At 47.7% G+C, this 25,962-nt stretch overlaps 1 protein-coding gene across 2 annotated transcripts in view; it reads right to left on the reverse strand.

Moving 5' to 3' along the window:
- Positions 1-22,729, reverse strand: part of LOC144178499 (protein turtle-like) — a 193,336-nt gene extending 170,607 nt beyond the window's left edge. The window contains exon 1 of one of the 2 annotated variants that reach the window (XM_077706406.1): positions 22,223-22,729. In XM_077706406.1, the coding sequence (XP_077562532.1) occupies positions 22,223-22,280 (58 nt within the window). In that variant the 5' untranslated portion in view covers positions 22,281-22,729. Of the gene's footprint in view, positions 1-21,773 lie in introns of both variants that reach the window. The other variant, XM_077706408.1, reaches the window with a different exon arrangement.
- Between the last annotated feature and the right edge of the window lie 3,233 nt (positions 22,730-25,962).

Below are 25,962 nucleotides of genomic sequence, written 5' to 3' on the forward strand. Positions count from 1 at the left end.
TGCGTGCCACTGTAGGACGCCATCTGCATTGAAATGGTGTTTGCTCTGTCAATAGAAGGGGAACCCCTTCGTCGTTGCGTGAGTCATTGAGGTTTGCGATTGCGAGATGTCTGCTTAGCGTTACTCGTTCTTCTATCGGTTTTCGGCGGCCGCTACGCGGTGGCGTGCGCCAGAGAGGCCACCCGCACCTAATGCCCTGCGCGTGCCCCACAAACGTCATGCGGGTGTCACTGGGGACAAAACAGGTGGTTTTAAGGCCACCGTCGGCGGTGGCGATGGACGCAGAAACGTCGAGATGGTATAAATATTCGCGTGCCGAGTACATACATTTGCGTCAAAATGAGGTAGACGCGACGTGGTCTCAAAAACAAAAGAATGGCTAGCACTCTTGAACGTGGGAAACACATACACATAACAAGAAGATTGATGGAAGTTTCACCGCTCCTGGCACTGAAATGACACCGCTGCCGACATAGTGGCACCAAGCCTGTGGACTTCCACTTCCGATTCGATACGGCTTTAGCGGAACACTGTTAAAATGTCCGCCTGTGACTTGCGCTTTGGATGGCTAGGGCCACGGATACTAGTGGCTAAAATACTCTTTTTTTCAGCGGAGCTTCTAGGTGGCGCTAAAAGCTCTGCAGCCAACTGTGTGTCGCTTTTCTATTTTGGTGGCTACTAATTTCGTTTGAATATAAATCATTTAATCTATGGGGACCCATTTTTTTGAATTTATATTTTTTAACACGAAAGTATTTTATTCCTGGATACACCAATATTTTACTGACGTCTTATACGTCAGGGAAATCACAACAGTACAATGAAGCAAGCGGCCTGTAAAGGGTGCACCACTGTTCAGGGGGTCTTCTTGCGGGGAAGCAACCTGTAGTAGTAAAGAGTACGTTATACTTGGGGTTGTTAGTTTTCGGATTTTATATTATAACACGAAAGTGTTTTATGCCGGCATACAACAAGATTTCACTGACGTCATATCTGTCACGGAAATGACGCCAGTACTTCTTTGCCGAAGCGACCCGCCAGCAGGACGTCGCTCGCCAAGCACACCCACAAGACAGCCGCCTACCCGCAAATCATGCTCTGCTGCAGGTTTCGCTGCATATTTCACTTTCGTGTGTTACCGATTCCAATAACGGATGGATCAACCACAGTTTTTTTCAGTATCTGTTTAGAATTTAGTAAATAGAGTCTAATAAATGCAGTAGCTCACTGCGTAAGCTGAGGCAGCCAAGTGACAGGCTACTTGGGCCCCCATGTACTCCCACCGTCTTAAAACCCTCTGCAGTGGTGGAGGAACCATGACAGCAGGCTTTACCCGGCGCTTGCGAAGGTGTCACGAAAAGTACCTTAAATTCCTGCCCCGCAGGCGAGGAGTGAGAGGCTGTTCTGCACATCAGGAAATGTTCTCGGCAGCTGGCGGGAGCTGCTTCTCCCGGAGCATGTGGAGCAACTAGTATTCCTTCAGCAAAACTTGTGAATACAGTAAAGAAAAGGTGTGCATGAAATGTATCAATAAATACTCAACTAGTAATAGGTTTAAGAAATGCTGTGCCTACGAAAATTCTCATTCTTAGTCAGGGCAAACTTTTCTCATTTTTGTTGTAATTTGTGATGTGTACTATTCGAACTATTTGATTCGAAATCATTCGACGAAATAACTATTCGGCCATTCCTTATATATTGTCATGGGACAGGACAATCCTGAGCCGCCATGGCCCACCACAAATAACGACAAGGAAGAAGCTCGGTGCGGGGTGCAGCCAGCCCGGACTATGTTATGGCTGTATGTAAATAGTTCTTCGCTTCATATAAATATATCGCAGAAGGGTTTCTGAAGGGCCCGTTCGTACATTGTACTACGAAGAAAAAAAAACGAAAGGACAGGACAAAGTAAAGAACCACAAACCACAGGAGCTGACAGCGCCTGTGGTTTGTGGTTTTATATATATATATATATATATATATATATATATATATATATATATATATATATATATATATATATATATATATATATATATATATATATATATATATATATATATATATATATATATATATATATATATATATATATATATATATATATATATATATATATATATATATATATATATATATATAGGAGAAAAAAAGGGTTGGCAGTCAAGAAAACCTCGGAAAGCAAAGGGGAGGATGAGGTAGGTCATTGAAACGAATAAAGAATTTGGAAAGAAAGTGGAGAAAAAATGCCCGCCAGGTGGGATCCGAACCCACCACCTCCAGAATACCGGCCTGGTGCGATAAACAATATACGCTACCGGCGGGGCAATTTTTACCTTTACTTTTTGGGGTATTTATGTCAATGTAATTTTTTTCCTGTGCTTGGGGGTGGTAGCCAGCGCCACTCCGACTTCTCGGGGTGAAGGGGACCTTCTTTTCAACCCCCGGGCCGTGACGCGAGTGTCTACGACGTGTCGAGAGTGATCGACCGGTATTCTGGAGTTCGTGGGTTCGGATCCCACCCGGCGGGAATTTTTTCTCCACTTTCTTTCTTTCCAAATTCTTTATCTGTTTCAATGACCTACCACATCCTCCCCTTTGCTTTACGAGGTTTTCTGACTGACAACGCTTATTTTCTGTCTTATTACAACGAGCCCCTCATTTCCTATTCTGATCCGCTATATATATATATATATATATATTGTATATGCTCCCCAAAAGCATCAGAGTCATCATTACCCAGGATGGGTCATGTTGACCAGTGCGAGCAGCGTCATCATCGGCAAGGAGACTGTCGGTAATCCTCATCGCCATCGCCTAGAACGACGGGGTTCACTCGGACTGCTTCGATCGGCTCGTGTCTACTTCCCCGATCCGCGATTCTTAACCTTTCGCCTTAAGAAAGATCGTCGTCAATAAATCACCTTTGCTATTTTTGCTATCTAGACGACATTGTCATCTTTTCCGCCGATTGTCAGACGCACCTTCACCGTTTGGAGCAAGTTTTAACATGGCTTTCTAGAGCTGGGCTCAAACTTAACCTCAAAAAGTGTCGCTTCGCCGCCACGAAACTTACCATGTTGGGTGATGTCGTCTCCAAGGACGGCGTGCTCCCCGACCCAGCCAAGCTTCGTGCTGTCGCCGAATTCCCAAAGTCAACCAACGTAAAATCCCTTCGGAGCTTCATAGGGCTTTGCTCGTACTTCTGGCGCTTCATTCGCAACTTTGCTTCCATCATTGAGCCATTGACGAAGCTCCTCGGTGGTGCTCGTGGCTTTCCTGCCTGGTCTCCGGCCTGCGACCACGCTTTCCAGACTTTGCGCCGTCTCCGGACCTCGCCACCCATACTTCGACACTTCGACCCTACAGCGCCTACCGAACTTCATACTGACGCCAGCGGAGTTGGCCTTGGGGCTGTGCTTTGCCAAAATAAAGCCAGGTTTTGACGAATATGCCGTCGCCTATGCCAGCCGCACCCTAACGAAGCCGGAATCCAAATATACAGTTACGGAGAAGGAGTGCTTGGCCATCATCTGGGCGCTTGCTAAATTTCGACCATATCTGTACGGCCGCCCATTTGCTGTGGTCACCGACCACCACACCCTCTGTTGGCTGTCTTCTTTGAAAGATCCAGCAGGTCGTCTGGGGCGATGGGCGCTTCGCCTCCAAGAATATGATGTAAGAGTGAAATACAGGTCTGGTCAGGAGCATTCGGCCGCCGACGCTCTCTCCCGTTCACCCGTACCTGCTGATCTATCGGACTCTCCAGGTGATCTATCTTCCCTTGCTGTGACTGATATGGCAGCTGAGCAACGGAAGGACCCATGGATTGTTGCCCTCCTCACCTCGCTCACCAATCCTTCCCAAGCCGTAACGACACGCGCTCTCTGTAGGCAAGCATCTCACATTGCAGTGCGCGATCAGCTGCTTTATCGACGCAACTACTACTTGGATGGCCGCAAATGGTTGCTCGTGATTCCTCGACATTTTCGGTCCGATTTTTGCGCCTTGTTCCACTCTGACCCCACGTATGGTCATGTCGGCCTACTCAAAACCTAGTAACGTTTGCGTCTTCGTTACTTCTGGCGCGGGATGTACAACTTCGTGCGAAAATATGTTCGATCCTACCAAGATTGCCAACGCCGAAACCCGCTGGTACCTCATCTGTGTGGTCCGTTACAGCCGCTGCCTTGGCCAGTGAAACCATTTGACTGTGTGGGCATTGATTTGTCCGGACCGTTACCCTGCACAGCCGCCGGAACCCGCTGGGCTATAGTTGCCATCGACTACTTGACGCGCTATGCTGAGACCGCCGCTCTACCAGCTGCTACCGCACGGGACGTCGCCTCGTTTCTCCTGCAGCGTTTTATACTTCGTCACGGTGCGCCTAAGGAGCTACTCAGCGACAGGGGACGCGTCTTTCTTTCTGACGTCATCGCGGAGCTTCTTAAGGAATGCAGCGTCATCCATCGAACGAGCACTGCCTACCATCCACAAACGAATGGCCTCACAGAGCGCTTCAACCGTACCCTCGGGGACATGTTGTCCAAGTACGTTGAGTCTGACAATGGAAACTGGGACCTTGTACTCCCTTACGTGACGTACGCTTAAAAAACCGCCATCCAAGCGACGACGGGTTTTTCTCCATTTTTCCTCCTATATGGGCGTGAGCCATCGTGCATGCTGGACACCATCCTTCCCTACCGCCCTGATGTATCTTAGTGCACACCGATTTCTGAGGCTGCCAAACACGCGGAAGAATGTCGCCAGCTTGCCCGTTCTTTCACCATTGAAGAGCAGGAGCGACAAAAGTCCATCACGGCTGGCGAGCCCGCACCCGACTTCGTTCCCAGTTCTCTCGTGTGGCTCTGGGTACCCACCAGGACTCCTGGCCTGTGCTCGAAATTCCTGTCGAACTACCAGGGGCCGTACCGTGTTGTTGAACGTACTTCCCCGGTGAACTACGTCGTCGAGCCGCTACCGCCTTCCCAGGATCTCCGACGCCGTGGGCGTGACACAGTGCATGTTGCTCGTCTGAAGCATTATTATGACCCGCTCGTCTCGCCATCACCTTGAGTCGCCAGGATGGCTGCCCTCTTTTCCGGGGGGGGGGGGGGTGATTGTAGGGAAGAATATTAACTATGCTCCCCAAAAGCATCAGAGTCGTCATCACCCAGAAGGGGTCATGTTGACCAGTGTGAGCAGCGTCATCATCAGCAAAAAGACTGTCGGTAATCCTCAACGCCATCGCCTAGAACGACGAAGTTCACTCGGACTGCTTCGATCGGCTCGTGTCTGCTTCCCTGATCCCTGATCCGCGAATCCGAACCTCTCGCCTTCAGAAAGATCTTCATCAATAAATCACCTTTCAATATATATATATATATATATATATATATATATATATATATATATATATATATATATATATATATATATATATATATATATATATATATATATATATATATATATATATATATATATATATATATATATATATATATATATTTATATATATATATATATATATATATCAGGGTGTCGAACCGGAACCGAACCGAACCGAAAACCGGAACTGAACCGGTATTTTTGCCGGAACTGAACCCGAACCCGAACCGTTATTTTTTGAGCACGCTGAACCCGAACCGGAACTGAACCGAAAAAAGAAATAACGGTTACCGGTTCATGCCGAAACGGTTCGACCCTCCGTTCTTGATATTGCACAGTCAATGCAATTCAGGTCTTTTTTCTTTCACGTACCATCAACTTCGTAAACGCTCGCGCACATTCCACGCCAGACAGTTGAACACTATCACGCTCTATGAAACAATGTAGCAATGGTCTGTTGCTGTTAAAACCGCGAGCATAGTGCAAGCTGACCAAACGAAATTTCATTCTAGCAGCTTGCAGGGGATATAAAACGACTTCGCCCATCCCTAGCTGCGACTTTATCTGACCAATCAGGCTGCAGGAGTGCTCCACTGCGCAATAGCGAAAGTACACACCCGATGTGTGCAAACCTTTTGCATTTCATAATTTGTTTAAAAGGTCCGACACCTGCAAATTGTTAATACTTGACAAGTGTGACCGCAGGAGCTGCTCAGTGGCTAAGCCGTTTGCTGCTGACCACAAGTGGCCTCGATCTCCCTTCACCACGACCGTTTTTCTGAAGTAGATGGAAATCGAGAACATCGGTGTATTGAGATTTTGATCCACGTTTAATATCACCAGCTGGTTAAAATAAGTCTGCTGGCCTGCAACATAAGCTGCGCCTCGAAGCAGAGATATAGGGCATCAAATGCGCAAGTTTTTTTTAAATGTGTTAACACGGAAAACAAAAAGGAAAAGGCTAATCACGTTGTTTTAAAGTATTAAGCAAAAAGTAAGTGAAACCGAATATGTAAAAAAAACCCTCCAAAACGTGGATATTGCTCTATAGTTTTCTTTGCCCTGCCTTTCACAACCAAACGTGTCATCAATGCGAAGGAAGTGAGTTCCGTGGTCAGTTTTTGGGGACAGTACTGTGGACAAGTGCCGTTTTTTACAGATACAAATAACAACAGATATGTCAGGGAAAACTGTTAAGGTGCGCACTTAATCCCTTGGCAAGAAACTGCAGCCCTCGACCTTGTCTTGGAAGCACAAACAGTAACAAAGCTGATGACACGTGCAGAAAGGCAGGCCGGTACCTCACACTGTCCCATTCGCCCAGCGATCATCTTTTCTGCTTGTTCTGCAGTTTTGTCTCTTTCAGATCTGCTTTTTTCGAAGGTACACTTGTACTGACTCCCCAACTCGCTACATTACTTCTACTGTTACTCGTTCCGGAGGGGAGTACTGCTGTGCGCGAATTAAAGAGCGCCTAACCAAAAAAGTTCCATCTCATACTTCCCTTTCCCTTGTAATTTCCCTTTCATTTTGTAACAGCATAATCTGTTATAAGATTCCGCAATGTAGCACACGGAACGATGGCCGGGGTCAGGCGGTACGATGACATACAGATTGTAATGCGCGCATCCGGTATAGCTATCGCAAAAAGAATTGCAGTGGTCAGAGCAATAATGCAGTGACTGAACGTTAACTAAAGCTTACTTTTAACAAAAGTGTGGCTAACACATTCGATAACGTGACAGCTAACAAATTATTCAGGGTGACCAAATAATCTAATTCATTAGTAGTATTTATGTGCCTGTTGTAGGATTTTTCTGTTTTGTTAGAAATATAAAAAAATTGCGTCATTGGTATTAAGCACGCACTGGCATTTTTTACGAACCAGTACGCAGGCCTAAATTTAAGGCTTCAAGGTTAGCGTGATGGGCGGTTTCATAGTGACGATTGCGATTTCAACAAAAAAGGAAAGGGCAGAAAATATATCCCACCGTCATATCTCTTGGCGGTGGCCTTATGAATAGTCGCTAGGACAACATAAAGTCTGAGCGAGAAAGTAGGGGGTGAATCGTTGCCGCTTCATCTTTTAAAGACGATAGTCTTTCTTGGGCTACTTAAACCCAGAAATTTTGGTCTGTCTGTATGTCTGTCTGAAAGGTCTGAAACACGCGCCCAGGGTGGGGACCGAAAGGCGTGGGTTCGGTCCCCACTCTGGGCGCGTGTTTTTCTTTCTTTCTTTCTCACGCATTAATAAAATAAAATTAAAAAAATAATGTAACGTCCCTAACGGTAAAAAATTGTTTAACCATTCCCCTATGCCTTCTTTGGCCTTGTAGACTGCCGGCATTTCTTTCTGTATATATATATATATATATATATATATATATATATATATATATATATATATATATACAAGAGAAGAAAAACTTCGAACAAGGTAAAAGCACGATTGTGGCCTACGTTTCAGCAAAGAGAACTTGCTTTCCTCAGGGCGAGTTCTCTTTGCTGAGAAGTTCTCTTTGCTGAAACGTAGGCCACAATCGTGCTTTTACCTTGTTCGAAGTTTTTCTTCTCTTGTGTTCTCTACCATCTTCAAAGTTCTACTACTCCCTATATATATATATATATATATATATATATATATATATATAGAGAGAGAGAGTAATTAGTATTGCGTGTATACCGAGGCGAAGGAGGGGGGGAGGAGGCGTGGAAGGCCATTTATAACATCACAAGTTTTATAAGATTATAAAACTGATCTCCACAACATGAGTTGTGCAGCGGGGGTGGTATTGTTGCACGCATGCGTAGGCGTTCCATTACTTTTATTCTTCTTGTGAAAGAGGGGCCACTTTTTTTCCGGCACAAATGATTGCTCCAGCTCCGAAAAACATTTATATATTCTTAACACTGCCAACTGGTAAGTTGCGGTACTGCAACGGAACTGGACATATATGCAATTAGCCCGAGTGGCTACCGCCCACCCACGCCCACTGGCAGACCGTGTAAAGGGCGCTGAAACTGGGGAGAATTTTTAGGGGCGAAGCTCCTTAAGTCATGGGTCTGTCCATCCCTTGTGTCTCGTGGTACGTGACCGCCGCATGCTTTCGGAGATGTCGCAAAGTGGGCCGCGTTGCACGCGCAAGAACCGGCTGCAACCGGCAGCGCAAACTCGGCACCGGGAGCGCGAGCTTGTCTGTGTTCGTCAACGGAGGCGCGAGCGAACGTGCACTGCGAGGGGGAGATCACGCAAGATATCACGCCACGAACGCAGGCAGTCGTTCTCGGATATCGAACGAGACGCATGGACCTTTGCTCGTTTCCTCTCGTCTTGTTCGGGCACAAGTTCGCCCTAAATAAAAGTTCTTTCTTTACCGTTGTGTCCCATCCTACGTGACAAATTGTGGTGGAGGTGCGGGGTAGTCCTCGATGGCGCGGGGTCTTTCACCAGGTCTGGGCCTGGGAGCATTGACTCCGAAAATAAAAGTTGATTTGTACAATGTACGCACACAGTCTTACGTCTTTCTTAATGATGTAATGGGCGAACTTTCACGGGAGAGTTACCGTTACCGATGATCTCCCCCTCTCGAGATTCGCCCCACTTATCATCATTCATTCCGTGGATATGGCGTGATTTTTTTTTATTGCAAACTCAAAAGAGCATCTGTAACTCTCATAGTTATTGCATGCAAAAAGCACAGGACAGTGTAATTTTTCTGGGATCAACATCAGTTACTTGTGAAAAGCCAGCGCGCACATGAAAAAGCGTACTAAGGGAATAGAGGCACCCCGCTTGTTAAAGACGATGAGACGAGTTCGACGTTGCAAAACGGGAAACTGTGCCGAACATAAAAAAAAAAGACGAAGCTGTAGTTCGTCCTTTCGAACAATTCTTGCTGACACACCCGCTATCCGAAACGAAGTGGCTGCGTTTGACGCGGGACAAAAGCCGGGGTAGAACGGCGAGTGCCCCTCGCCGAGCTAAACAAGCCATGAAGCGTTCGCACGCGGCGATTACGAGGATGAGCCAGCTAGCTGCACGAGCGATGTTCCTGCTCGCTGTTCGGCACAGCGGGTCTGTCGGGTGCGGCTGTTAAGTACACAAGACATACGGAGCATATGCTGTACGAGGGAATCGGGTAATGGGGGAGACGCAGCAAAAGCGCCCGAAAAAGGGGAAAAGAGAAAGCTCGCTCGGCAGCGTTCCCGACAAGGCAAGTCACATGATGTATGCTCAGCACACGAGAAATCGCCGTCTCGCGCACGCAGGCCTGCTGCCTGCAGTGTCTCGCGGAGCTCTGCGAGCAAAGTTTGCGCTCTCGCTAGCAGCGGCTGAGTGCGGCAGTAGCAACAACAGCGGCAGCAGCAGCGGCCGGGTTGGGCCGCTCAGCCTCGCATCGCTCATTTTGACAAGGGCTGGCCCGGCCGTTCCTTCCTAAAAGCGGCTTCAAGCCGTGAGAGAGAGCGGAAGGGAAGAGGCACGGCGCGAGAGTAGGAAAAAGAAACGAGAGAAAGGAAAGACAAGACTGACGAGGATGCAGGCTTGAGATATGGAAGTTTCGTCAATAAGCGCGAGTTCAAAAAACACGGCGCGTGTCGCGCTTCGTGGCTCGTATCGTGTTTCTCCTCCTCCCTCTAGTTTTTCATCTTTCACGCATTCTTTTCCCCACTGTAGCCGGAAACATAAATGAATGACCCGAGTCTAAATGATATTTCGTTGGACATTTGTGACGTACCTCGGGCTGTTTTGTTTCAAGCAGCCCTACCGTGTACGATGGCCGCTCGACAAGAGGGATCGGGTAGAGCTTTTGCCTGTATAGATTGTATTTACATCCGCCCACACGTGTCTCGGTAATGAAGTTAGGTCCGGCTGGCGTCGGTCTACGTACAACTTGCCGCTTACACAGTAAAGAAGAAAGGTAACGAAAAAGTATAACTGAAAACATTCCTCATTCCTCAAAATGACACTGAAGTGAATTTATCGAAGTCTGCTCGCGGAAATGCAAAGTTTGCAGTGTGAATCCCTTTTTGGCTTGTTAGGGCAGTGCAGCGGTTTAGGTTACTCGCAGTGAGTGGGAAAAAGGGAAAACTATACGTGGTTCATGGCTGCAGCATCAACTACCGTAATGACATCCGATTGCTTTGCACTGTCCTTTCTTGCTATCTCAGTCATCAGAATTTTCCTTTTCGCCTATTCTATACTTACCACTGCATTTTGCTTGTTCAGGGATCGGTTGTGCTGAAAGGAACACGCTAGCGATTCACTAAAAATAACCGTGCTGGCTCGGCAGTTTTTGGTGCTTGCCGCGTTGGAAATGACGGCACGATGGAAAGGGTCATTTCAAACTCTGATTTCTCGCAATAAAATCCTAATAAATTGAACTGAAATGCTCGCAACGTGTACACACATTCTATAATTTAATATACGGTAGATAAATGTTAAAACCCACTTCAGTGTCTCTTTAAGGAACGCCAATAAACCTCGCGAGACAATGAAATGCTAAGCCGCTCGAATTGTATTCGGCGATACGAGTAAACGTAACGGAGTTGCGAAAGCGTAAGGAGAAGAACTCCAAATTCGAGTCCGCGCGAAAATGAAATCACTCCGAGAAAAAGCGCGGATAATGCGCGGAGTAAACATCGAAGCCGATGAGTTCCCGAAATTGATTTCTAAAATTAGGGAAACAAGGTGCGCGGCGTTGCCGTTCCAAATATTGAAACGAGCTTACCGTTTCCTCCGTTTCATTCCGTTTTCGCAAGCCCGTGCCACGACGGTCCGCAACAACCTCGCCAACATTCCCGCATTTGTTTCTTTCTGTTCTTTAAGATTTTGTACGCACGCATGTGCAACAAACTGCGCTCCAATAAAAATGGCAAGTGAAAGTTTTCTCTTGCAGTTCAACGATTACGAAAGAACTTTTTTAGTAACATTTCTGATTAGTGCAGTGAAATCTCAGTTTTATTATTTTTGTTTTTATTATCTTGTGTGTTGCAACACAAAGTAGGTGTTAGGAAGAACGGAAATTTGTACTGCCAGAAAAAAAGGAGCCGGAAAACTTAATTTTAGGAAACAAGACTGTCGAAAGAAAAGAAACATAACAAAAAAATTATGCAGTCAGAAAACTCCGCACCCCTCAAAAGCGTTTACAGTGAAGTACGGCACCGAAAACGAAGGGTAGAAGCGAATACCTTTCGTGAAACTAACGAGCCCGGGCGTCCACAGCCGTTTTAGCCAAATTGGAGAGAAAATAGCCTCACGTTCCGCACTCCTTCCAGCCAAGCCAATTACTCAATACGCGTGAGCGTCAATTTTTTCTCTCTCTCGAACGATACTCCCAAGAGCTGCTCAGCCTGGCGGTGGAGGCGGCGAACTAGAAGCGCGAGCCTGGCTCGCTGCATACGAAGCCCGAGAGCACCCTCTTTCCCTCACAACTTTCTTTCCCTCTTGCCTTTCCCCTGCAAATGCCTTTATCCGCCATATTTAATAAGCAGAAAGCCACCATCTGTGTCACGCGGGTGCAGCAGCGTGTGTGTTTCTATCTGGAGGTTTTGGTAATCTCGGAGCGTCCGTGAAGAAAACATCTCACATGCTGGGCCGGCTGTGTCACGCAGCGAGCACCGCAGGATGTTGCTTAAAAGCATACGAGCGTGTTTAAAAGCAAGGCTGCTTTAGTTGCGTCGTCAATCAAATAAGGTTTGTACGATGCCAGCGGTTTTTTTGCTACAAATGCAGATACGTCACTTAGGGGAGCATTTATTGCGTCATGTATAGATACGCGACGCATGTCCGTTCTCTAGCACAATGTTTTCAAACGCGTTGTTTTTAGCTGGAGAGCGTAGAATACGCGCTGAGGCTTTTTTTTTTTTTGGGGGGGGGGGGGGGGGGGGTGAAATGGTTTGAGGGAGATGTATGAGGGTAGAAAGAGAGCAGAGGAGAAAAAGAGAGCACGGGAAAGGCCGTCTGCGGCCGGCTTGGGAGGGAAGGAGGCGAGACGACGACTACGCCCAGGCTCACCTCGTTCTCTGAGGATTCGCATAAAAGACACGCCTCGCTCCTAATTGCGGCAAATCTCGGCCCCGTCGACACACTGGGACTTTGCGACAGCGTACCACGCTAATTGAAACACGCCTGGGGAGACGGCGACCGTGGCAACAGGAGGTGCGCACGGCTCAGTTCGGATCAACAACGAGGAGGAAACGAAAACGGGATCGAGGCAACAAAAAGAGCAGCCCGAGACAAGGACGGAGAAGGGAAAAACTAAGCCAAAGGGCTGAGCAGCGCGAAGGAGATTGGAAAGAGAGACAGGGGAGAAAAAGCTCTGGCGCGCACGGCGAAGATGGTGCAAAGTGACGTGATTAGAATGAAAAGCGGGGCGTTAAGGTACCGGCCGCTAACGACGATTGCTAACAGGCGCTTGGGGCGTGGAGACGCTGCTTTCCCTTGCTTCTCGAGGAATAGGGGAGAAAAAGGTTGGAGGAACAAGGGGATGCGTGATTCACTGTCACGGGAAAGAAAGCGAAGAAAACTTCGCACGTGATTAACGGATCCTTTCGGAAGAGCCCGGCGCCGTCGCGGCTCAAATAATTGAGTGCTTGTGTGTGTGTACTGGGGACAGGGGGACGGAAGCGCAAGTAAAGAAAAGGAGGAGCGATACAAGCGCCATTGAAACAAAAGAAAAGAAGAAAAGAAAAGGGAAATAAAGTCCAGCCGTGGTATTAGTGACGGGTATAGACTTCTCATGTAGCCTCGTGTCCTGTCCCTCATCTGCGGTTACTTTCTCGCTTTATTTGGACGCCTTCATTGCGGCCTGGCAAAGTCTTTCGAGTGGGGTGTTCACAGCCGCCTGAGCGACTCGTTAACGGCGGCTGGCGGCGCAAACGTTGCCGCATCGTGCTTATTTTTCTAGCTTTTCTTTTCCCGGCACGCGTATATACCCCTCGCGCTTGCGTACAGATGTCGGGCCGAAGAACACGCTCGTAAAAATGTCATTCCGCGAGCAGGCTTCGAAACGGTGCAGTTTTAAGTGTGTTAACATTAACAGACAGCGTGTCAGCGGGACATGGAAGAGCAATTAGTCGGCCTGAAGGACTGCGGCCGGAGAGGGGATGCCTGACATTGGAAGCCCTGTTAACCGAGACATGACGAAATCTGAGGGTTAACAAAAAGGCAATTGCTTCATTATGTTCCCTGCAAGCGGTGGGTACTCTATGTTGTCGCGGTTACGGCTCATCGTCTTTAAAAACAAAGAAGAGAAGAAAAATAATAATATAAAATTGGGAATTTGCAATAAACGAGCTGGGGAAAAGTCCTTCAAGCGTTAAGAAGTGTTAGGCACCAAAATTCATTGTCCGTAATGTGTGTTCCTTATTAGTGACTTGGTCCAACCTTGTTAATTTTTGTATTGCAGTTGAACGCCCTCCGAGCGAACAATATATGGCTTCATCGAACACCGTATCTTTGTCAAAAGGGCAGCGGCAACGGCAAACGTTGTCAACGGCAACGTTTATATGCTAGCCTTAAATCTTCTACGGCGCACGTTGTTTTCAAATAAAATCTTTATGACACAATGGTTGCCTGCATACCGGGCAATACATTATTGCCGATGCGTAAGTTAACCCTGATTAATAACGTCTAGTTCAGCGTGGCTGCATGATTATTTTAGTTTTATCTATTGCTCAGAATTGGGGTCAAAAACGTATCGAACGTACCTAATCATGACGCTTAGTATGGTAATATTGAGATGTCGGCAAGGCACATCCTGTCTAGGTACTGCGCAGTAAGTTTAAGCCCTATAGAAGACACTGGGAATTTCCGAAACATAACGATATATAACAAAATAACCAGAAAAAGAGCCCTACATGACTGATTATAAAGGATAATGTCGGTGTCTATTTTTTCGTTAATACATTTAAATATGCGATCGCTAGAATGTTCTCGGAATACTTAGGCGACAGCCTAACATAACCCGCTATGCAAAAATTTAGCGTCACGTTCATAGGCGGCGTCACCGTGCCTACGAGTGGTACCAAGAATCCTATTGGCTGAGACGTCGACCTACACAACCACTATCTTAATCCCATTGGCTCCGGGGTGTCACGTGGCTGCGAATGGAGTATGCGAGAGCCCGAAATTAGGCCTTACGTTACGACGTTTACCGTCGTCAGCTGATCGATACTCGCAGCTTGACGTACAATGAGTTCGACGTTACTTGAGACGTTGTTAGCCTCAAAGTTAAGGGTACCTGCCGTGAAGGCTGAACGTAGACCTAAACACATAGTCACTCAGGCGGATTGGCCGGTGACGATGACAGTTTTGTGTACCATCAAAAACTCGCATCCGATTCACCAATTGCCATTTGGCCGCAGCGTCAACATAGCCACTCACAATTCACTAATGCCCACTCGAGGGAAATGGCCAGTGGCAACCACAGCTGCCGTCAGCAGCTCATGTTCGATTTATATACACGTGCACACGGTTGAAATAAATATACACGGCTGACGTTTATAACACACGGTGAGGTGAGGTTCCCGTTGTGACGACGACAATGACGACAACCTCGCGGGAACATACCTACGCAGTACTGGTGCGGGGATTGCCCTTAGTGTGGTTGCGCCGAGAAGAAAGAAGTGGCAAGCCACACGAAGGGCCGACGCGGGCGAATAGAAAGTCGCCACAAGCGAAGCTGGGGAGGCCAGGCGTGAACAGAGGAGAACGGAGAACACCGGGAGGAGTGGACGGAGCAGGTTGGAGGAGCATGACGTCCAGGTTGAGGACTCGAAGCTCGTCGGGTTTTCGAGACCCGACCTCGAGAGGGGTCTACCTTGCGCCTTGGCATCCTGGAGCCGAGGCGCGACTCTGACTCGTGGAGGCGCGCAACGTTGGCGGGCTCCACCCCTGGGACGACCCGCCGCATGCTGCCCGCCGGCGACCGGCAGAGCATGGTTGCATCCTGCCCGCTGCAACACGGCGCCATATCGTGAGCGGCTGCCAAGCAGACCGTTGTATACGAGGGAACGGGTACGCCCTCCTCGTCGACGCTTCAGCGTGTGCGACGCCGTCATCATAGTCCCGCAACGTCACACCCCGCATCGGCACCAGCACCTACGACGCCCTGCGGACAACACTCCATCGCCCTGAACATTTGGTGGGGACTGTACTTCACATTTTCTCTGGAGTTTGTATTTCCAAGTTTTATATAACCGTCGTTTAACTTTGAGTTGTAATTGCTTGCCGTGTGTGTTTTGGGTTAAGAATATATGTTTTTGTGCCGTTGTCAAGCGCCCTCGTCTAATTATTGGCATACCTGAAAAGAACTTGAGAGGGAGCTTCCCCTCACCACACACACGTCAGTGTCTTTCTCAAGTCATTCCGGTTCCGTCTCAAACTAGATCTTTCACCGCCATTAAAGAAGATACATTAAAATCTCGTTAATTCGAACTTGAAGGGGACCATAAAATTGTTCGAATTAAGCGGAGTTCGAATTAGCGGGTTCGTGCTAGAATGAATGGAAATCGCGCCACACTGCGCTGGCAGAACCCAAAGAAGCCACCTCTGGACTCGTTATTGCGAATTAAGCGATACTACACGTTTGTGGTAGGCGATTTCGTAAACAATGTTTCGTAAATAATGGCATGCACCGGAACACTGGCGCCGGTGGCGCGGCGCCCTCTGTAGAAGCGAAATAAGCGGTTGCAGTAGCGTAGCGCGTGCACCACGCTGTTGTTTTTGTTTCGTTTTGCATGTCTACTAAATTTGACTGGTTTGGATTTGCAACAAATTGTAGTCACTCTGGGCCGACTTCTTTTGCGAGGAGCGATGGAAACCAGGGGTTCATAGTTCGAATTAACCGTTCTGGAAACCGGGCGTTCGAATTATCGGGAGTTTCCCCCCATTGAAATATCCAGGGCTGTGCCGGGACAAGGGCGTGAGTTCGAATTAACTGGAAGTTCGAATTAGCCGAGTTAGAATTAATGAGCCTTTTCTCTATTGGCCTCGAGGACATACCGTGGCGCCACCTACGAGTGACGTCACTTGTAGGACGCCGAATCGTGTTGTCGTCTGCTACAGCAGATTTCCCGTGCGTATGCGGTGTTTTTTTCTTGTGGCCACCGTCTCGCCCGCTCCTTGTGGATTTGAGGCAAATTACCAAAAAATCCAAATAATTCGGGCAAGCAATCAGCGATTCGCTTGTTACCAGCGACACCGCCGCGTTTAGGTAGTTGCTACCATCGCGACCCACATCTCTTACATACGCAGCCAGCTAACGCCAAGGACGATGCAACTGATGCCGAGAAAAGTACGCTGTAAATTCATTATGAAATACTTGTGACGGGACATGTGTGTGCAAGCAAACACCTTGTAACAGCAACGGAAACGCGTCGCTCACTTATGATCTCACCGCGCGAACTGCTCTATTGCCTGGTAAATGAATGACGCGAGAACGGTGATCAGACTGCTTCGCCGCACATGCTTAAAAGTATTGTTATGGTCTGCAGTTTGGCTTGATCAGTGCCTATTTCCCCTACGATGTTTTTGTAGTCATGCCCTGATTTGATTAAAGATTACTGCTGTAGCCTGTACTCTGCACGGCTGATGTTTACTTTTCGCGACTTGTCCGCAATGTATGAACGGTATACGAACGAGAATTTTTAACGCCTTCGAGCGGGTTCGGACAAGGCTATATTTAGTTTTCATTAGGTGCTCGGCGTGGTAATTTATAATTGCAGCGTGTTTTGTATGTTTACAGTAAGCCGGCATTTCTCAAGCATCAATTTCGAAACTCATGACTGCTCACAGAAGGCGAGGCTGCGTACGAGGAGAAACACGTCGTTAATGATTTCGGGTAATGGGGATATTTAGAATAGGAGAACCGAGCGTTGGGGGCCCCCAAGAAGTTAGAGGAACCCAAACGTAACACGCGCGTGCGCGACGGGAGGGCCTTCGCCAACAGCTCGCAGCCGGCTTCGGATGCACGTAATCGGATGTTGGGAACTTTAGGCTTGGCGTCGCAGCAGATATTTCATCGCCGTTAGAGTTGCGAGTGACAGACCCTAACAGAACGTTTCACCGCGCTGGGAACTCTGTAAGCGCGGTGATTTCCGTTGAAGCGATCGACGATCAAGATACCTGCACGGCCTCGGCCGATTCTTGCGCGCAAGCATAGCCATCCTTCGGCCGCTCGCCGCACCGCGCGTGAACGGGCCGGCGCTGCCGGGACCGACCTCCGCGGCCGGTCGGCGTAAATCGCGGCAGATATTTGAGCATCGCTTTGAAAACCGCAGCTGATGACACTACCTATCAGAATTTGTTATCACACTAACATCCACTTTCACCAATCTGGAACTTCTTTTCCGCGACTTGTGTGATTTTAAAAAGCGGCGACAAGTTGCTGCTGCCGCGACCTGCGTCGGTTCGAGCCGCACCGTCGGCTGTGCGGGCAGGCACGGCGGGTGCGTGTGCTTCTGCGAGCAGTTAACGCTTCACGATTTCCTGCTTTATACATTTCTTGCAAACAAGGGAAATCTAGAAACTTCACTCGGCGATCGTCGTAGTCCACATTGTTGATCGGGGAAACAAGCAGCTGCTTATGCTTCGGTCGCATGCGTAATACATCACCACGCTCATGGTGTTTGCGGATGATCTACCACAGTTGATACGGTTATACAGTCACCATTAGGTCGAACTGCGCTTGACGCACTGAGAATTAACTTCAGACGAAGGAAATTAACACGAAAATACTTTTATAACGCGCTTCCCAAGCGAAGTGTCACGCGCTGCAGGCCAACTACGCAGCAAGATAGGAACGGTGATCCTACAAGTGACGTCAAAACGATCGCAGCGCCGGTCTCTCCAGTGGTGGGCCTCGCGGCCAATTACCATCAAAACCGAGCTTACGATAATATGACTTCAGTAACCTATCCGCTAGATGTGGAAGCTTGGTGTTATCAATTGCTGTCGCCCAGGCCCGGGAACTCGGCAGTTTCATAATGCTGCGCTTACCAGTATTACCCGCCGTTTTGAAACAGGAGGGTATTTAAGGGGTCATATGGTCTCAATGAAGTCTTGAGATTTGAATGCCGGCTTCGCGTCGTATTCCAAATCAGGTAATCAGTAATCGCTGGAGGGGACAGCTAATGCGAAGGAACACACGCTGACGCAGCTGGTAGACGTAGATATAAAATAATTCAGGAGCATCGGCGTGTCTGGGGGCTTCAGCGCTGCCATTCGCGTTAAGCCCCACTTTTGGGAGGGATTAACGGACCAAGAGATTCATGCGTTGCCATTGCTTCAATGTCCACATCGGCTGAGAGAGGTTGACGACTGCGAAGGTACGGTCAACGAGTCATTAACATCGTCGCCCTCCAGAGATCAGCTATGTGATTCCTTGAGTACGCAAAATGTTTTGGTAAGCATCCCGAAATGAACTCAGTATTCAAAACGGGGGGCTTTGTCGTGACGCAGGGTCGAAATGATGAAGCGGCGTGCCTACCGGAGCTGTTTGAATGCATTTAGAAGCGTTTTTGGCTCCCGCTGCCCTCTCTGACAGTAATCCAGTGTCTTTTCGCATTGTCGACGAAAAGATTATCTTCGCCTGGCAGTAAAAGGGCTGGGAACTTACCGAACTCAAGGTAGACGTTTTTCTGACAACAGTGGCTATCAATTTGCTAATTCTAGTAAAAACAAAATAAATCAACCACGACACACGCGGTTATCTTGTGGAAAACAACGGCAAATTGGCTAGGCGATTCCTCAGCACATAATTTTCCCATCAGCGAAGATTAGGGTGCATGCAATTACCCTGTTCTGCGTGTTTTGAAGGGATATGGTGTGGATAAAATTGGGAAACTCCCATAATTTCTCATTTATTGCTCGCAACCATAAAAGGGAAGTGCTAATTACATGGTTTAACCAACCGAGTTTTGAAAGAACGTAAAACTCAATGAGGCGTGCTAGTTCTCGGCTCTCCCATGAACCGTATTCACTTCGGCCAGCCTACACGAACTTTCTTATAAAAATAAATACGTGTTTTGGCTCAGGGGTTAATTACTGTGCGGTAGTGGGCGGTTTGGAGTACTTTCGCGGAAGCAGGGACATTGCTTGATTGTTTTGTGAATATTTGACCTTGGTAAAACTTGGCTTTATTTTGAGTGATTTTAAAGTACGTGCTCGTCTCGAGTATTTATTGGGGAAGAGATAAAAATTATTAGCGTTATAAAGGTCACTTTCGATGAGTACACCACTCAAACATTCCTGCAACTCCCCGGCAACAGAGAGAACGGCAACGACGAGGGCAAAGAACGTACAGTACACAACAATACATCAACACACACCTGGCATGATGATGACCATTGCAGCGTTGGTGGTAGTGACGATGATTACAACTTCTTGCTTGCAGCTAGTGTAATAAAATGGATAACTGTGTTGTAGAATAGAGGCCAAAAGGCCCTGTTGTGGGGAAGTGGGAACTATATCAAACCTGTGTGTGTGGCTCCCCTATGGTCGTAACCCTGCTGACGTGGGCAAGTGGTACTCGTGTCGTGATCCAACTTTACTCAAACCATCTTTACGTCAGTGGGAAGTGTGAAAAAGCAAGCTGTTATCTTATACTTCAAAAAATATTCGCTTTATCCCATTTCCGTGATGATGTCATTGTGCTGTTACTAGTATAATAAAACAAACTCTTCAACCTTTTCCTCCCAACACTTGGCTGTATCGTAGTCACATCCCTCGCAAGCTTGGTTAATCCTACTTTCCTACTCACCCTGCTCTGACTTTTTTCCCAAACAAAAGCCGAACCAGACAAGAACAATGGTCATGAGGCAACACTGGTTATTGTAAATAGTCGAAACTGCCTGAAAGGTCTTGAAGGTAAAAAAATGCGTTAAGAAATAGGCTGAGAGATATTCGTCTGCTTCGTTTTAATTCTAAGGCCCGTGTTAAACACGCGGTAAGCTTGCCCACCCCGCGCCCTTTCTGGACTTTCTCTTAATTTTATTGGGTTATCTTTTATTATTATAACTGTGGGGCACAGATAAAATACCCACAGAGTTTGTTTAACCACATCTTGGTGTTTTTACGACCAGATTTTCTATCAAAACATTCTTACTTAGTCAGCGGCCCAAATAAGCGTAGATTGTGGAAAAAAGTGAGACACAAGGATTTCGACAACTCTATGTTGGAAAGAGGGAATCAGGTTGTAATAACTACAAAAATTATCCCCGATGAGGCCTGATGTCAGTCCGTGGCATTTTTAGTTGCAGCGTTCAGTTTCGCATGGCTGTTTTAAAACTGGTCAGATAAGTGGCTTTTTAGGGACGAACCCCCTAATGGGCTCTGGCTGTCGGCATCTCCTGTCGTCGTCATCTGATGTAGTCACGGTACTAAACCAGCGGGACACTCGTTTTCCAACGCCTCGCGCTAGAACGTTGCGCGTACTAAAAAAAAAGTGTATAATGAATGCAACCGGTTCAAAATAAACTAACATGATTTGAAGATTTCTGGAACGCTCCCTGTCTGCTTCCGCAATCGTTATACACAAGCAGAAGCTGTTTGCAGACGGTTTATAATTTGTATTACACTCAGGTACCCAGCGTCTCTCGACCACCCGGCCTTATCGGGTCGGGTAGTCGGTCGAAGCAAGAAAACGCATACTTGCTACCGGGGCCTCGTTGATTACCGAGGTTGACCCCCCCCCCCCCTTCCCCCCCTCCCCCCCCCCTCCCTCGGGGCGAGGCGCGGGCATTGCACTGTGCTCGCGTGTTGACCCCTGGCACTACCCCAAACTGGCGCAGATGGGGCATGCTAATTGCTTAAATCCAGTTCAATGCAAGAGAGGGCGCCACCGCCTCAGAAAGCGCGCGATTGCTCCTCCCACCAGCGCTTCTCCGGCACCCAGTCAGCGTGCGCCGTGTGGCAAAAGAGAAAATCTTGGAATATACTTATACACTGCATCCTTCGCCTATCCCCAGGTTTCAAGTTAGTGGAGATGGCCAGGGATTTTTTGCGTATCAATCAAAACAATGGGGATTGAAGTAAAGTTGGACGCATTTGAAAGATGAACCACAAAATAACCTTTTAAATATTAATTATTTTCCTTTACTTTTACCTCGTTGCTGCGGAATAACATAATATTATCATTGTAAAAACACAAATTACTACACACTACGGTTCTATCTATCGCTGAAAGCCTTTGTTGACATTATGACTAAAAATTAAACGCGGCCGAGCAACTAAAACTATTTTCTTAACAATGTTCCCTTTGACTCTCGAAAAACGCAAATTAAAGAAGTCCGTGTTCTGGTTGCAATACCACAGGGCGCCGCTATACACGTAGTAGGACCCTCTCAGGCCTAACGGTTCACGAGAAAAGCATTCTACTCACATTCATCCAAATCCCGCCGTTAGTAAACTCCCACGGGCTATTGAGTCCTGGGGTTTTTGTCGAGATGGCCGTTATGCAGAAGAATCCTCCACGGTTCCCGGCGATGCCATCAGCGCAGACGGCATCATTTCCCGCGTGCCATAAACAGGAAAAAATAGACACAGATAATATGATTAGGAAAAGGTGCAGGAGTCTCAGCACGAACAAAGGACGAAGGGTGGAGTACCGGAATGTCCGGGGAGAAGGGCTTTCATCCAACAAAACATCGATCCTAGATTTCGACTCTCGCATTGCCTCTCGGTTCAGATCAATACAGCCTGCGGCGGTGTCTTCCCCCCCGTGGCCGGCTTCACCGCGGAACTTTCTCTTTCAACTCAATTTTTTCCCTCCGGGGGGGTCTTCCGTTTCCCCTGCCTCAATGAGCCTATCCCAGAGCGACCATCACGTACCGGTTCTTCGATTGCGCCCGCTGAAATTGAAGACGCCCACGCCGGCTCCTGAGGTCATCTGTTACACCTGTGGACGTGACCGGGACATTTGCGTGGCCAGCGAAGCAGCACCGGCAAAACAGTTACACGCACCGCAGAGCCCGCGGCCATAGCCACATTCCGCGTTATCAAACATCGGCACAAAAGGCTCTCGGAAAGAACGAAACCACAGCAAGAGATTGCCGCGACACGCGATGACTGCTTGCTAACGGCTTGCGAAACGCAGTCGCATGTACGCTCGGTGAATAGACGCGGCGACGACGCTTTCCAGCACGCATCTTTTATCTCACCCCTCAAAACTACTAACGGGTGGCCCGATCGTTTGCCGCAATAGGCGCAGCGGTCATGTTAGACGGAAGATAACACCCGCCAGCACTCGGGGTGCGCTATCGGCCTCCCCTGACTGCGCTACGATAGCACTCAACACACGAGCATCAATAGCGCATTCACGACGGAATGAGTTTCTGCGACCGCCGCCTTTAGGAGTCTGCACCGTTTGCTTTGCGAAGAAAGCGCAGTGCAAAGAAAATCACAGCGGGTGTCCCCCTCTACTGGGGCTCCTTAAATCCGCGAATAAGAAGAGAAAAAAAAAAAAAAAACGCGCGCGTCCCTCTCTCATTCTCTCTATAACGTTATGATTTAATTTCCGGCCGGGCTGCGTAAAGGTGCGGTGCGTCAATCCAAGGCGTTGTTGATTCTGGCGACGTGACTCATACGTGGAGTGCGCCACGTGCCTTTGTGCGCCCGTCGGAATCTCTTTGTTCGCTTCGAATATTACGTCGGTAGCGGTGCTTGGCGGGGGCTCTGCAAAACGTTCTGGCTTGCCTTGGCGCTGAATGGAGCGAAAACTAATTTGCGAACCGCGGTTACGGTCGAAGGAATTTCGAACGGAGTGTGTAAATTAGATTGCAGCGTGTCCCTTTTTGGTTTTTCCGACGTTCTCTTTCCCGAGGCGCTGTTCGGGTGCGGAGCAAGAATAGAAGAGATTTGTTAGTTTGCACGAGCTGCCGGCAACCTGTAGAGACTCAATTTGCGGCCGCTGTTTGTCGAAAAGAAAATAGAAAGTATTAATAAAGTTAACATATTACGTGTCGACATCCGCGGGAACGACGTATCCATGAGGAAAAAGGTTACAACCAGAAACATAATTGAGGTAGACGAATGGTTGCTGACAATTTAATAGAATTTGAGGGCATGCACGAAAGCAAATGAAGGAGAAAAATACTATGGGATTAACCGAGCAAATTTTAAAAATTGTTTCACGGTGTTACAAGATTGAAGGGAAGATAGCGGAGGCGTGCAAAAATATTGTTGCTTTAAATAAGTCAAAACATGCTTTTTTTGCTAATTTTGCAACAAAGAATAAAGCTTGAGCCACCCCCCCCCCCCTTTTCTTCCAACTCACAGGGTTTAATGCTGGTGTATATAAACTCTGCTTACGGCTTCCAACTAACCCGCTAGTACCAGAGAAGAAGGCTTTCCTGCGATGCAACGATTGTTTAAACTCCACAAATACATTTCCGCGGTTAGCTTGTTGCGGTAGAAATCCAAAATGCCCCCGACCATTCGGTGCGCTCTACACGCACACAAACACACAAAATCAAAAAGAAAGAAAGGATAGGAAATGCGAGGCATCTGACTGAAACAATCAAAAGCAATAAACCAAAAATAACCCCAGAGCCGCCAGCAATGTTGATCTAATAGACTGTCTCGGTTGGGACAATAGGGCGAAATATATAGAGGGTTCCTGTGTTGAAAGGTCAGTGGCGTATTTGTCGACGCTAACAAAACGCTGGCTTGTTTGTGTAGCTGGTCGCAGGCTCGATGTTCGGGTGTATGCACTGAATTTTGTTTTATAAAGTATCGAAGATACATTGCGAGCATGTCTGCTGCAAGCACTAAATAAAGCAGAGCCCCTTTTTTGTGCGACGTTAGATGTTCTCTATTTCCCCCAACGTGTTTCGAGCCAAAGCTAGAGCGAATCCAGTTGGTCTGGCTGCCTTACATAACATGCTCCCTCTCCGACAGATGTGAAGCCTATCTGTTTCAATAACAATACTGAAAGCGAGTGATTCTTCTTCACCAGTGCAAAGAAGCGGTGATGCATTTTCTAAAATGCAAGCGGAGAATACGAGAAAGGTGGATACCACGAAATTGCAGTTAGCCGAATTTCATAGAAAGCAGAACCTATCAGTTGCCATGCTGTATGCGTCCACTTTAAGTTCAATTGAAAATTAAAAGGCCGCCTACGCAATCGCGTAAGCGTCACACTGCTACAGCATTGGAGACCATTTCAGCTGCATCCTACTGCTAAATTGTTCTTTCGGCATTTTTTTATATCCTCGCCATGTTACCATGCGTCGCATTAGGCCTCTCGCAGAGTGCAATGCTTAGTTTAGTCCTCTGACTACAGACATAGTCGCTATTTTGTCTCATTTGTAGGCAGGACAAGTTAGCGCCTGTCCTGCCTACTTTGTGTTACCCGTTCCTGTTTTTTCGTTGCGCATCATACCATCGGTTGTAATCCCTAACTAGCCCAGCAGGAAGTCCTAATGGTGGCTTGGGTATTGCCAATCACGGGTTCGTTCCCGAACAAGCATGAGCCGCGGAACCTAAAGATTCATACACAGTTCAGAATCTTCGGCTCTCACGTGAAGGGCACTTGCGCTCAGTCATGCGACGGCAGTTTAACGGCGAAAACGATGCTTTAGTTCAACGTGGCTTTAATCTCAACTCTCCCTAGGACGTGTGGAGAAAACTCATCCCAGCGGGTTTCGCTGCTTGCGCAACATCCCGAACGTTTTCTCAGTGGATCCATTCTCATCCTGGTAACTACATTCAAACCGCTAGAAGCACTTTCGTTGATTCGTTGACGACCACCAGAGGACGAATAACCGACTTCCCCCAGTACGCTCTCCATTATTTTCCTTGCGAATGGTATAAGAACTGCCAGCTTGGCTATCATCTTAACACCTTAAAACGTGCTTTGTTACCGTAAAACTTGTGCTATCAAGCCACTCGCATCGGCGCTTCTTCAGCAAAGAGGAGTCATGTGGCAGAGTACCATTTATTCCCGGAAAAATCGAGTCACAGCACGTGGATTTAAAATGCCGCCTGCAAGAGTACTTTGCCACAGTTGCGGTAACCACGTGGCAGAGCACCCTTTACAGAAGCGGACGGAGAGCCAACGCAAATAAAATTGGGTCATGCACTGCCAGCCCGTCTCGATCTGACATGCTATAAAAATAAACGTTTTAATCTTCCTACGCTCCGCCAGAGGAGCCACGTTTTCAAGATGCATCGAAGTGCAATCTAAATCCAAACAAGGAACTATTAAAAAATAGTGCGGGGCTCCGGAACATGTTGGGGTAATTTAGGCACTGTGGGAGCTGTACCACCGCTCTTGACAACGTATCTGATCCTTATTGGTCCTTATTGTGACTTGGGATCCTTATTGTGACTATCCTTATTGTGACACGATGCACTCCTCATTGAGTTGCCTTAAGTGGTCATGCGTCACTTTGACCATTGTGTTGACGCACGGAGCCCGTGAGTCGCCTTGGGCAGGAACTTCCTATTTGTTAATTATCATATTGCGCGCAGTAGCTGGAGGTGAATAGTTTTCGCCGCGCTTTCTTTTGACCAGGTTTTTGGCCTTGACCGCGTCAGAAGCTCCGCTCAAGCATGCAGCTGCCTCTGCA

Source organism: Haemaphysalis longicornis, unplaced genomic scaffold (genome assembly GCF_048455015.1).
Source record: "Haemaphysalis longicornis isolate Haplotype H1 unplaced genomic scaffold, Haemaphysalis longicornis Haplotype H1 scaffold_4, whole genome shotgun sequence".
In the NCBI taxonomy this organism is placed as follows: domain Eukaryota; kingdom Metazoa; phylum Arthropoda; class Arachnida; order Ixodida; family Ixodidae; genus Haemaphysalis; species Haemaphysalis longicornis.